The sequence below is a fragment of the Corvus moneduloides genome, chromosome 4, assembly GCF_009650955.1.
Source record: "Corvus moneduloides isolate bCorMon1 chromosome 4, bCorMon1.pri, whole genome shotgun sequence".
Classification (NCBI taxonomy): domain Eukaryota; kingdom Metazoa; phylum Chordata; class Aves; order Passeriformes; family Corvidae; genus Corvus; species Corvus moneduloides.
The window spans coordinates 29,912,897-29,927,278 of NC_045479.1; the positions used below are offsets into that span (position 1 = coordinate 29,912,897).

Here is a 14,382-nt window from a genome sequence, read left to right on the forward strand (position 1 = left end):
TAATTACATGAAAACATGGCTTTTGGGACTGGGTCAATAAAGGACATTTCCCTCTTAAAAATCCACCAATAGTGTTTACTAAAGACAGCTTAATAGATCAAAATACTCATGGATATCACTCCAGCTGTCACCTTCTAGTGACAGTCCTTCCTCCTCAATTACCAGCACTGGACTGGAACTTGACACAACACTTCTATGATGCTGGAGGAGTTTTTCCCATACAGCCTCCTCAGATCAAAATATTCCAAGGAACTTCCTTCAGGGGCAAGGGTCCCTGAGAGAGAGAGCTCTTTGTAGCACTAAGCTCTTCAGAACAACAGGTCCTTGAAAATACTTGGTAACATTTAATTCCTCTTCCTACACAAAGGTTTTATATGAGAATCAGATTCTCATAATTTGGGCTATGTTATCAAGGAAGAGATAGAGGCAAGGCATTTATCTGAACTATCTGTTTCCTCTTCAGGTCACTTAAGAACATGTGGTATCCCTTGTGTTTGCTATCTGTTTTTTAGTTTAGATTAGAACTCTCTCATTCTAACATAAACAGCTTTAAGAAGTTATAAGGCCAATCTCTATTAAAAAAGTTTTGTGCTTCTATACAGACTCTTGAAGAAATGCAAAGGGGATGTTTCCCTGCTATTAGTCAAATAAGACTCCACTGTGAAGGATTATGATCTGATTCTTGAGACCAAAGCCTAAAGAACAGCTCAAAAGTCTAGACGTTCAGTAATTTACCACCTCATTCTAGAACTTGTAGCTGTCCATTAGATACACAAACCAGATCACAAGCATCACACATCCAATACAAACTGCTCAGGTATCTAACTCTGAGAACCATTGATGAACAAAGTAGTATAAGAATTATTGCAAAATGATTCAACCAATAATTCAGAAGGAGGAATGAAATCAAGTCAAAAGTATGTACCCATCAAATTGCCCCTGAACCATGCATTTTTCTGCTAATCCTCTACATTGGACAATCACTTTCTCACAGTGTCTCAGGCTGCAACAGTTAATTAAATGTTAAGATTATTTATTGTACAGACATTCATAATTAGATTCTCCTTTTATTTATGCCACTACAGTTTCTTGCAAAAACAAATTCTGTTTGCAGATTAGAGAAGAGTTAAGATGGGTTAATTTGTCAAGGCAGAGCACTAGACCAACATTGCTTCCATTGCTCCAGCCAGCGTGGAGTCCCTGCATTAATGCAGTCCCTGCATTAATCTTAAGCTTCCTTAGACAGTTATTAATGACACCATGTAAATAAATATTCTGCTAATGCTAAAGCACTGCAGTGCCACAGGGTCAACTGAAGAAGCTGCTTCCAGCCACAGGGTAATGTGTGTTAGTACTTCTGCAAAGGATTCCATATTAACAGAACTTTAATCACCAAGAACAGTGTGAGTATACTCAAATCATGTGACAAAATATGAATTATTTTTCTTCAATGAAATTTAACAAAAAGCACTATGTACTTTCACACTCACTAGGCGTGTATTTATGTAGTACTCCCCAGTATTAAAGGACAGTGAATAAGCATTAAATACATATAATAGTAAAACATACCATTATCAGTTATCATCGGAGTGGTTAGATTGCAGAAACAGGATGAGTTTTTCAGCACTACATTTTCATAAAATGTTTCAACAGCTGTTACAATTTTTATCATACAGAAAGTAAGGATTTTGCTTACATTTGCAGTCACAACAACCTATAAAACAATAAAAACAAGAATACAACAGGGGGTTTTTGTTATACTTGCTAAGTCATCACTTTGTCGTTACAGAAAATGACAAACTATGAAATGCACAAAGCGAAAATTTTTGTGGTGGAAGCAGACAATTCACTAGGTAAACTCTCAAAGGAGAGTGACTTTCCCAGCTGAAGAAGCAATACAGGAAGAATTCTGAAAGTAACAGCATTGCTTACTTCCACAAATTAAATGGATCTGTACAGTATGTTAGCAAGTAATCTTAAATAGTTTTGGATTTTAAAACTAGAATTTTGCTGTGAGTGTTATATGCTGTTATATTCCCTTAAAAATATTTAAGTAAGAATGTACAGATCTTCACAGAGAGATCGTTTGCATCCATAACCAAAGGGCACTTAATTATGGAACAGAACTTATATTGTAATGAATTATCCTTTGTTTCTGGCTGAGACTGCTTTACAAATATGATTGCATTAGTGTATTCAATCAGGAAATCAGAAACAATAGCGTGCAGATTAAGAGGCCAGTCACAATAGTTGATAATCAAATATGCAAGGCTGTGTGTGCTGTGAACAGATAGAGAGTAAAGACTAATATCAAGCACTTACAAATTTGCGTTAGCATATGTGTCCCAGTGAATGTTTTCTAACTTGTTACAAAGCTCAGAACTTCCATACTGCACTTGATATATAGTTACTGGGAATATTAAAATAGCTGATACAGTGATACAATGGAAACATCGCCTTTGTCAGCATAGTGAATATTTGAATTTTTGACTTAACATCATGGAGTATAGCTTCAGGATACGTTTCATAGGAGAGGAAGAGAACATCTATCTAATTCACACATTCAACTTACTGAGACTTCCAAGATATTTGCCAATTGTTGGGGTAAGAGGAACTAATATATGGAACATGGTGACAAAAGAAGGTAAGCTGCAATAAGCAACAACATCACACATTTTAGGTCACAATAAACAAACACACATAAAACTGGGTGTACATACCTGATATTTGGCAGGGAAACTTAGCAGGATTTTCAGATCTTTATCAGGTGCATGTGAAATGTTATACCAACCATTTATGCTGTTTGAATGTGTACAATTTTCTTTTAATGTGCACCTAAAAGTATACATAAAATTATACTAGCCTCCTTCTCGTGCCTTTGACTTCAGACACTGTACTTCAACTTATTTAAAGTTATTGATTTTTTACAGGAACATTATTGATTTTTTTTTTTTACAGGAATATGGTTATAACTGCAAAAAGCTTCAGGAAAACAATCAGTAAAATCTTCTGCTTATCAAAATAAATTACAATGCATTGATATATGCTCGAGGGTCTTGTTTAAGTCAATGGGACTCAAGCAAGTACTAGAAGCTTGGCCATTTACAGTGGAATTGGTAGCCTGGGATGGAATTCATCATCCCTAACTTGATTGCTTCACTGTACAGCTCTAGATCCGATCCCCCCACTGACCCCCAACCCACTCTGCACTCTCTGGGGGAGAAATACGTACTTTAGGGTACAATTTCCCTACCCTGTTTTAGACATTGATACAAAAATGACATGAACCACACTATAAACTGCTTGTTCTCTCCAGAGGGTGTAAGAAGAGATAGGAGTGAAGCTCAAATGCAGAGCTATACTACGAATGCGCATAGCTGAGGAGATGCATCCTCTTCCCTGATCTCCTTTGTCATCCACTGATATCAATGGTGATCCTTCCCTTTTTTGTCAGTGCACTTGATTGAAAATACCAGATTTGAAAAGGTTCAAAATAGATTTCTCTGTCTTCAAGCATAAAATCCACTTCAGAATTAGGATAGCTCAAAGTAAATATGAATGTTAGAGATGCCAAATTGTAGGAAACAAACTGTGCAACAGAAAATTAAGGAAGAATGAGGAAACACTAGGCTATATAAGTACTACAAAGATTACACATATTAAAAACATGTTATAAGAAAAAGACAACATAGGCATACAAATTAGATGGACAATCAGCAAGTTTGAAAGGTGAATCCTTAAAATTCTGTCTGCTGTCAACAGTTAATGAACAATTCATAGATTAACTCCAAGTAATTTCGTATAGTTAGCAATTAAAGACAAGTAAGTGCTAATTGAATATAGCTTAATATTTTAATACTATGATTGAATATTTATAAATAAATGTAACATTTGATAGTTTTAATCCTACTTTTCTACCAAATGTAGAAGCATGTATAGCTTCAATCATATGAACAGTGACATCTGCCTTAATGAGCCATTCCTTCACTAAAAAGCAGAAATGAGTTCACAGTTCCAAAGTATGGGCCTTTTTTATGAAGAGCTCACTGTAAAAACATATTTCACAAACAATGTGTTTTCTCCCCAGAATGAATAACATGTTCAACAAAAATATCCACCACACTCCAAAATGCCCAAAATAACCCCACAAACCTTAGAAACCATAAAGTCATCTTCTCTGCAGATCAAGATGTTGGCAATTGGAATGCAGTTAAGCACAAGGTCACTTCCTTTGTGGTCTAACTCAGGAAACTGAGTTCCTGCTGCACAAGAACCTGGTGGGGCTTTGCATCTGAATACATTCAGGTCATAACGATACTGTAATAAATTGGGACTATATATGCCTGATATATTTCAAACTAGGACAAATTACAGTCTCATTTATCTCTCTCTTCACCCTACTGAGATCACAAAGGTTCATTAGCACCACAGTTTTAGAGCCACAGAAGATGGGATCCATCATCAACAGAAGTGCATAAACCATATTCTCAGATACATATAGGTAGGTAATTTGCACTGGCAACAAAGAAAGACAGAACAAAGACATTCTACATTTTCTGACAGGGTGAGGATTATAACAGTAAAGATGCAAGGCAACACACCTGCAGTACTTGGCACTAAATAAGTGTATGCATTTCAGTGATGCTAATATTGAAATATTAAAAAATGAAACTGTTTATCAAGCTGAATATTTACAACTGTCTCAGGAAGAAGTTACTTGCTTTCTTTCACTGCCTGAGGAACACCAGCAGTGAACCTGTTTCCCTCATTTGCAAGATTTGAAGAATCTGAGAGTTTAACAGCAAAATCAGTAATGCCACCCAGGACTCAGGGTTGTGCTTGTCTTTATGTGAGGGAAAAATGCATCTTTTGTTGCTCTAAAAGCTGACCTTTAACACTCACACAGTGTCCTGTGGAGAACAGTCATTTTCACAGGAAGCAGTCACATCTGATGCTTCTCAGCATAAATTCTCAAAATTGCCCTGCACCGACCAAGATAATTCCACTCACCTAAAAATGAAATTATTCTGTAATACCCCTATTTTTAGAAAATTGAAATTGATTGCAAGTACTTTGAATGAACATAACAGATAAATATTATTTGTGAACCACATGATTCTGAAAATTAACATACTGACTCAGACAACTAAGTTTGGCTTTCTTGGAAAGGTGAACTGGACCCTATACAAGTATGCAGGTATGAAGTATGAAACCCTTGGATCAGATTTCAGACATGCATAGATATGTGTACAGAGAAAAGCAGAGTCAAGATTTTTTTTAATATCCCACAGCAAACTAGTTCTTTATACTACTAAAGATTTCTCTACACAATTGGAACTGAGTTCCTCTTATTTCACTATGATAACACAATACTTATGCGTACTGGTTCATTTGTATTTACCTAAGTCTCTGCTTCACTAATCTTGTGATAACTACAGATCCTAACACATCTGCCTTCTCTGTCCTGCTAAAGCATACTGATTTCCCCATGGAATGAGAACATACTTTCAGACAAAGTTTTGGCTTCCTTCTTTCTCCAACATACCAACCCCTGAATGAAGTCCACAGATGTCCCACATGTTGACTACATTCAAAAGTAAGTCTGGTCATGTTAGATTACATATTGTGATGTTTCCACATGGAAATGCATGTAAAACATCAATACCTTGTACTGGAATTGTATTTCAGCATAATTCAGGTAAATCTGATTCATCTACAGAAAATCTATAAACATTAGGAGAAATTACACAATGCTAGGACTAACTGGTTTGAATAATTGCAAGTGAAAAGGAGAATTAATATATTTGTCCCTATGGAAGAAAGGGTAGAAATAGGAAGAGTAGAAATATTTTGTTTCATTTTGTTTTCACTTGCAATGAGATGCACACATTTTTTCAATAAAGGACTGGATTTTAATCCACACTGTCCTTAATATGAAGCACTAGCAGTGCTAGTAAATTTTACATAAAACTGGAGTGTGTATTTTACAGAAGATTTATTTCCCTGTAAAAGTAGAAAACATATAATTGATCTCAAAATTATTATGGAATATATTGCTTTAGTGGACACATATGGACTTTGACTAAAATACTGGCTAAAAATGTCTTCCTCTTTTCCTAAAGTTTCACTCAGAGGTCTCTCTTCACAAAACCAAATATTTAATGACATTAAGTATTTAACAGTAAAAAATTATATGGGTGTTGAACAGGATTCCTATTATAGCAATTTATTTTTTCTCCAAAAGAGTAAATTATTTCTGTTTCAATCAGACGGAAACTTTCGGTGGTTCCCCTCATAAGCAGGGGATTTACTGAGTAATAAGAGTTACTCACAATCTCTTTATAAGGTAACTAAAAGCCTGAAAAGCTTAGCACTGTAACACACACAGTTTCTAACAAGGGAGCAAAAGAGAATTGGAAGAAAACACATTACAGAATAAGTACCTACTCTCTTCCAATGACTACCTTTGCAAACATAAAGTAGCAAATCTTCAGCAAAATCACGTTATCACCAAATGGATAACAAACTAAAACGGGTAGTATTAACCTTCTAAAAGAAGGCTACTAGTGGAATTCCTCAAAAATCCATGTTATAGGCACTTTTGTTTAAGGTTTTAATCACTGGAAAATTGGCATAAAAGATTTACACTGTTGACATCTGCTGATGATACAGAGTTGGGAACATTAACATGCAAAGGAAGATAAGAATATCACACAGGAAAACTTGGATAACCTCGAAATGGAATGACATTTAAAAGCATGAAGTACAAGAACATGCACCTACAGCAATAAAAATCTCACAACCCATATGTGTTATAGACTGGAAACTCATCAGTTGGAAAGACAACAAAGAAAGAGAAGGACCTGGGGGCATTATTTGATCATGGATGATTGTGGCCCATCAATGTGATGCTGTCACAAAAAAGACGTTTGTGATGCCAGAACACACTAAGGTCCTTCCTGGACAGACTGATTAAACAACATTAAGAAAGACAGCTTAAATCTCTTCTGGAACACTTTGAGAGTCCAGGCCATTCTTATTTTAAAAGGATGCATAAATTTCACAGAAGGATTGCTGGAGTGGAGGTAAGAAAGGAGTGTCTTATGTGAGAGGACCTTAATGAAGTTCACTGTTAAGGCACACCAAAATGAAAGCAAAGAGAGAGACTGCTTTCACAAAAACACTGAAGAGGTGAGTGTGAGGAAGTGAGGGGGGGGGGGCGGGGAACCTATTCAGTCAAAGGTGATGCGAACACCAGAACAAATAACCAGTCCATAAACATATACAATGAAAATGAGCAGACATATTTTTACCAGCAAAAAATGAGACTGCCAGGAAGCTGCACAACCAGGGCAGGAAGGACAAAAAGCCTATCTAAATTTAGGATGGTCCTTTGCAAGTTTTTAGTTTTACTTTATGTGGTTGCTTGCCAAGACTAGGCCTGATGACCCAGGAATTTCTCCAGTACAGGCCACAGATGTAAAATAGCTTTCAAACCTCTTTCAAAGTAAGTCAAAATTAATGATTCAAATGTGCGAATGAAGTATTTAGAAAGAAATTCTCCTCTGGCCTAAGCCAAAGTCAGTGGTTCCAAAGAAAGGAACTATCAATACTAAGCACTCTTTTCTCGTTCTCATATACAAGATGCTCCCAGCCATTACGACATTTCAAGCAAAAGTATACAATTTCATCTCTCAATCTGGAAAGCAAAAGTATATCTTCTAAAAGCAAAATTATTTGCTATTCATGGCCCAACATATATTTTATGGGTAGATCTCAAAAATCTACGGGTTACGTAGTCTTTCAAAGGTGCTGAGTTCCCTCTCACATGACAAGAAAGTGTCTCACATTTATGGCTATGACTTATTCCATAAAAATCCAGTAGATACAATATTGATGCTGAATAGACCCAAGCCAGTCAAAATGTACACTGACTAATAATGCTCTTTTATATGACAGTCTAAAATACTAAAAGATACCTTCGATTCAAAGAACACCACCCACAGTAGGGATCCTTTGCAGATAAGCATTCTTGCTCAGAAGCAAATCTACCGCAATTTGCAACTGGTATTCTTCTCACCTGAAACCAAAGAATGCAGTAACACATTGAATTAATATAGCCTCCATAAACAGGGAAGTTGAAGGTTACCATTAAAAATCGGACAGCAACCAAGCACAATCCCTCTGGGGAAGTCTCCTTATGGATTCCCCTCTGCCAGAAGACCTTTGGATAGAAATATGCAGCCTATTTTGCACACACTGTATTTTGCCATCAGATAATGAAACACCTCTGACAATAACAATTTGGTTCTACTACTCAAAGGCCAGCATGGGCAGATTAATGCAAGAAAGACTGATCAGCATAGTGAATTACAGATAATAATAGAAAGGAGGTATATTTTACAAATAATGCTCTGCTTAGCAGAACACCATTTTCCTCTCCTCAGAACTGAGATATTTAAATGATTGATGAAGGTGCATCCAAAAATGCATGCGCATAACAAAATGCATCTGTGTTTGCATCACCATGTCAGGTTACTGCATGTGCACACTAGAACAAACGCATGCAACTGCTTAACATGCATGAAAATGCCATTTCAGTAAGTAAATGTAGATAATTGTGGCTATATTATATGTGTCTATACTTGTACATTCAGCTTGAATATCCTAGCCAGCCATTTTCAGAAAAGGAAAGGAAAAAGAAAAAGAGAAAGCTGATTACAAATACTGAATACAGATACAAATAATGTTATTAATAACAATGTGAATTAATGATCTTAGTAAGAAAAACTAATTTAAACCATTTTTTTACAAATTTGCAAGAATTAGTTCCTATATCTTGTCAAGAGAAACAAGGATACACTGCTTCCTGCAAAATTATATTTACTGTTATTCCATCCATATATCGTGAAATTAAATTTATCTCAAGGCCTGTGAGATAATCAGTTCAGTCAAAATAACCAGTCAAAATCCTAGATGACTATCAAGTTAAAAAGGACAGTGTAGAAGCCTTTTTTCAGCTCCAAGAGATGATCAGAGAAGTGCATTTATACCTAAAAGCTGTTCCTCTGTAACAACTTGGATTTTACCAAAGCTAAAGAGAATTCAAGTCTTACTTTGAATATTTATGTACACTTTTGACTGAGATTTTGATTCCTTCCATATTTGTGGTAGATGTATTATATCAGTCAGGGGTTCTCCTACCAATTTGCCCCCACTCTAAAACAGCAGGCTAAAACACTATGTTCACTGCCGGAAAAGTGATTTTATTGTAAGTGAAGGTAATTAAGTGCTGGGTGAAATCCTGTCCAGCTAAGATGGACAGCAAGTCCTTAAGCTTTCAATGCCATCTTTCCCACTGCTGGTGAGACGAAGGGATTTTCTGATTGCTGCTCAGTAGCCCTGCTGCAGGGTGTGCTGCAACAACTGCACAGGCTCCTGGGAGCCACTCTCTGCTTGACGTGCAGCTCTCAACCACTGCTGAACTCCTTGGCCTCACTATGCACACACATTGCTCAGTTCTCATTGTCCTTTTGTTTTGTTCTTTTGAAGTCTATGCCTAACTGAAGACAATGGGAATTTTATCACTGATTACAGCTTTATCACTGATTGCATCAGAACTAAGGCTTCAAAGCCGTCTCTTAAATTAAGAGATTTCTTCGCTTTAGAAACTCCTTAATTGACTGGCAAACCCTGACCTACCAATACCTGATTGCTTTGTCTCCAAAGAGTGTACAATGTTTCTGCTATCTCTAAGATTGATTCTGCATGATCTGCATTTTCCTGCCTCCATGAAAAACAGAAAGAAACATTTTCTTGGCAGAATGGCATAAAACAAGCATGGGATTAAGGGTATTGCTGGATCATAGCAACACTGGGCAGCACCATGACAGTAGAAGCTCTTCCAAGCTCTGCAGAAGTGCAGCCCACACTTAGACAAGATATCAGATGTAAAGTTGGTAACTGCAGTTTGGATATTAAAGGTCTAATTCTGACACAAACCAATGCTTCACTTATAAAGTGGTAGAAATCCTTAAAGCAGTAGTTTACATGAATTTATTATTTTATTAAATATTGTACTTACCTTATTTGCAGAGGACAGATAGATGTAGTTATTATTCACTGGATCAAGTCGAAGTTTGGGGAAAATGGAAGTTTCTTCCTCAATTTCATATAAAACCTCTGGGCAATTGGATTTCATATCCTCATTAAGAATAGCCTAAAACATGCATAATTAAATTATTCTCAAGTTCTTTTATTGATCAGTCAACATCTTAAACAAAAGCCTAATTTCAGTTACACCAAAGCTTCTGAGATGAATTACTGTGCCATGATTCAATTCACCTACTGCACTGGTTGTCACACTGGAGAAGGATGAAGGAAAAGACCATCAGAACAGAATTTCAACAAAGTCCATGCCAGACACATCTAGCACTGAATTTGGCAATGGTTTAGCATATGAAACATGCCTTCCACCAAGCCTGTTCCTGACTGATTCAGAAACTGAACGTGGAAAAGATGCCTATATCCCAAAGTCACAACCTGTTACTCCTATGAATGGAGAAGAAAGTATTAGCCTTCAGAAAACAAGCTAACATTCAGACACCCATAAGGCAAAAAGGAACTTACACAAATTTCTTTGTGGCTTCTCTAAGTATACACCTGTGATGGTATTTCTTTTTCTTACCTTGCCCAACTCTACTGTTTTCCACCACCCTTTGCACAGAATTCAAGGGAACGAGAGACCACAGAAAATTCATTTTCTAAATCAATAAGCACACCAACATTGGTTTTTCATGACTAAACAAGGGAGATGTGTTCACGGTCTCCGCTGTGTTAAGGAGACACGGAAGACTTCAATTTCATTTTTCATTATCAAAAGCGAAATGAAATCAAATGGACAAAAGCTTTTCAAGGTCTCTACTACACTCCTCTCCAAATGTCTGCTTAATGAAGACAAAGAATGAGAGTCATCCTTTGCAGTGTAGACAGGAAATGCACATTCTTGCAAAACCCAGAAAAAATTAAAGCATAAAAGACATTTGACTGGATGGTTGAAATGTTTGATAATGAGATAAGATGACTTTCACTTTCAAGCGATGGATTTAAATTAGCATAAGTCAACTATTCAGAAGCTAAGGCAAAATGAATCTTGATTTTTCTCTCTAATGGACAGCTATTCACATCACACAGATAGGCTAACAAACAAACAAACACGATTCCAAAATCTAACAATATTTAATATTTCTACTGAAAATTCAAAGCAAGGAGGGAAACAAGGCAAAATAACTGAGAACTCCACAGTCTGTAAATTAATACTGTGGGCATTAGTGTTTTGATGAAACGTTTACTTGAATTTTAGGCAGGGTACATAATTGCTTTTGAAAGTTATCTTGCTCTCCAAAGGACCATACAGCAGTTGTTTCTCAAACAAAAACCAGGGATTCAGGGGATCATATTTGTTTATAATACCCTGAACAAACCAGGAAACATTTACCCACTTGAACACAGCAGTGGCTGGTGGAGAAGGGAAGGAGTGCCACACTTGGCTTACCTTCAGTAACTGTCCATCATCTGTTCCCAAAAACAGAACTATACGATTCAAAACAACTGTGCCATAAACAGCCACTAATCCAGAGTGAATCAAGGTAGGTAATTTCTTGATTGATTGTGGCTCCTGAAAATCAGATATAAGAAAAACGTATTAAAAAATCATTCACCTATAGTCCAAAACTTTGAGAAAAAGAAGAATCCTCGGAAAGATTCTCAGAGAACCCAACTTGAGACAATACTTTGAGTAACATTCCAGTTCTGACACAGTTTAAGAGCAACACATTATTGAAAATTACACATGAAACTAGTTTTTTATATATGACAACTGGTCATATCTGTGACAAAGATTATATCTGCTTCAGTTAAATCACTGACTTCAGTGGGACACAGACTTGGCCTAGCAGCAGTAAGTTACTTTGCAATAGAATTTCTCTTTTTTGGGACATAATATCCTGGGGTTATTCTGAATTTAAGCCATGCTTTGCCATCACCTGAAGGCTAAAGATACACTCAGAAACCACTTTTAAAGGCATGCAAACATTCTGGACAAAGGAGACACTTCAAACAAACTGTGTCTGTGTGTATAAAAATGCAAACCTTCATCCTCCTTGACACTAGAGGAAGTAGAGACTTGTGTATTACATAAAATGAGATAAAGCAATATAAAGTTCATGTCCCAGAGAACATAAATGTAGCTGTGTGAACTTTAAAATTAACATATTACCCTCAATTCTCCATCCCACCTGGAGGAAATTAAGTAGTGAACACATGCAAGCAGCTCATGAGAAAAAACATTATGCAGGAAATCCCTGTATCTTGTGGAATGAAAAACCAAACCAAATAACTCCGACTGTAGATGATCGAGTGCTGAAAGGAAATCTCTATGTGTGAGAATAGGACCATTTACCAGGGGAACTCCCTAGAAGCCCAGGTGTCTCCTTAGTAAGCAGTAACTGAAGTTTTGAAGTCCTCTAACTGCTTGAAGTCAACCTCTGTGGCAGACATTGCCAAAGGTGTGATCCCACCTGCTCTCCAAATGGGTCCAAGCCCAGCCAAGCTTTACCTCCCCTTCCCTGTATCAGTATAATGTTTTCCAGTGAGCTTAGTTAAGGCAATGATGTGCCTAGAAAATGCTCTGTAAATCTACCTACCTACCTCTTCATTTGAGTCATGCTCCTCATCATTTGAACATGTGGCTGCATACACACCAGTGCTGGCACAAAGGAGTGGCCGGCATGGCGAGGTAGGGGACAAGAGCTCAGGTAAGACCAGGCCCTTGGGAACAGGTCCTGTAGGTTAGCTTACAAAGTCCAGAATTTCAGCCTCAAGGATGGATTCCTAAACCTACAGAAACCCTCGGAGTGTAAGAGCCTATTTCACTTTAATGCACAAAACGAAGTGTGAGATTGGACCATCAAAACTGATATTTAGAAGAAAGGTGAAGGCATTTCTCAAAGTTATGAAGTGAACCCGTAACACAGTAACAGCTGGATTCAACTCTCTTGCATGCTATGATGCTGGCTTAACCCCAAAGAGTCTTTCCACTAGGAATATTCTTTTTTTCTGAACTGCAATCCTAAGTCAATTAAAATGACTCTTCAGTCATCTGAATTATTTTAATTAGCTTGAAAGAACAGCCATTTGGAGTAAAATAAGACTTGATTAACTTTCCTATTTAAAGTCACTATTTCTTTTTTCATGCAGCAAGAAGAAGACACAGGAACTGTCATGCACTGGCACAGAACTTCAGTAAAACTCACTTGGCCATGAGAATCCAGTACCCTAGAGGTCTGTGTTAGACAGGGGAGAGGGGAAGGGTGTGATTGCAAGCATTTTAAGGTGGAAAAAGTTAACTCACTTTATTAATAGATCAGAAGGTAACAAAACTCCAAAACTAGTGCACTCAATGAGTCTTCACTTAGGTTAGGGAGGGAAGAAATGGAGCTTCCATGCTTTTATTTCCACCAAAATTAGGAATAGTTCTTCTGCAGTGCACCATGTAGTAGCGTAAGAGAGACAAGCTACCCTAGGTTCCTCGCTGACTCTGTACAAGAAGATCACAGAAAAGAGGAGTACTCACCCGGTTTCTGAAAAGCTTTGCTGCCAGATTTTATTTTGACCCACATACTAATAAAATAACCAGTGTCATATCAGTGCATCCTCCTCATCTGACTGAAGAACCAATACTGACAAGTGTGGAAGTCTCCTCCCCTCCCTCTGCTTGCTAGAGGGAGGGTCAACGCGACATTGAGCTAATACGGATAAGAAGAGGGGGAATTCAGATGGTGGACAGTCACAACAAAAATTGCCTTCTCTCTTTTGCAACCTATTTCTCCAGTTTGCCCATTCCCTCCAGGGTGCAGCTGCTGCTTTCACCCTTCTGTCACCCCTTCTCCACATTCTTTTTTGTTTTTAACAAGCCGTTTTACCTCTTCCACTGTGACTAATGGGATTACAGCACTGTAGGGCCTTTCCAAGCTGCTTCTTTCACAGTTAAATCCATTCTTAAAAATGCATTTACAGTCTAAACTTCCTTTATACTTCAAGAGTCATTCATCTCCATGGTCATCTGTTTGTCTATCCTGTAACATTTTCAGGTGCATACAAAACCAAGAAAAGCAAAAGAAAAGACAATACCACTCTATAAGACCTGTCTTTTTTAAATTCTTCAGTTCCATCCTCTGTTCTATTCTAGTCCCTCTACAGTCTACAGTCGTTTGGTTATTGGCATGAAAGGTATTTCTACTAGTTTTCTATTTGGCATTTAATTTTCAAATGTATCTCCATATGACTCCAGCTGCAGCAACCATATTCACACTTCTACTTTCT

At 37.2% G+C, this 14,382-nt stretch overlaps 1 protein-coding gene across 1 annotated transcript in view; it reads right to left on the reverse strand.

Annotated features, from left to right (window-relative positions):
• Window positions 1-14,382, reverse strand: part of PLXNC1 (plexin C1) — a 71,014-nt gene that overhangs the window by 48,683 nt on the left and 7,949 nt on the right. The window contains exons 2-6 of the mRNA XM_032107836.1: window positions 11,555-11,677; window positions 10,085-10,219; window positions 7,980-8,080; window positions 2,721-2,835; window positions 1,570-1,714 (exon numbers count right to left, since the gene is read on the reverse strand). Coding sequence (XP_031963727.1) covers window positions 1,570-1,714; window positions 2,721-2,835; window positions 7,980-8,080; window positions 10,085-10,219; window positions 11,555-11,677 — 619 coding nt within the window. The remainder of the gene's footprint in view (window positions 1-1,569; window positions 1,715-2,720; window positions 2,836-7,979; window positions 8,081-10,084; window positions 10,220-11,554; window positions 11,678-14,382) is intronic.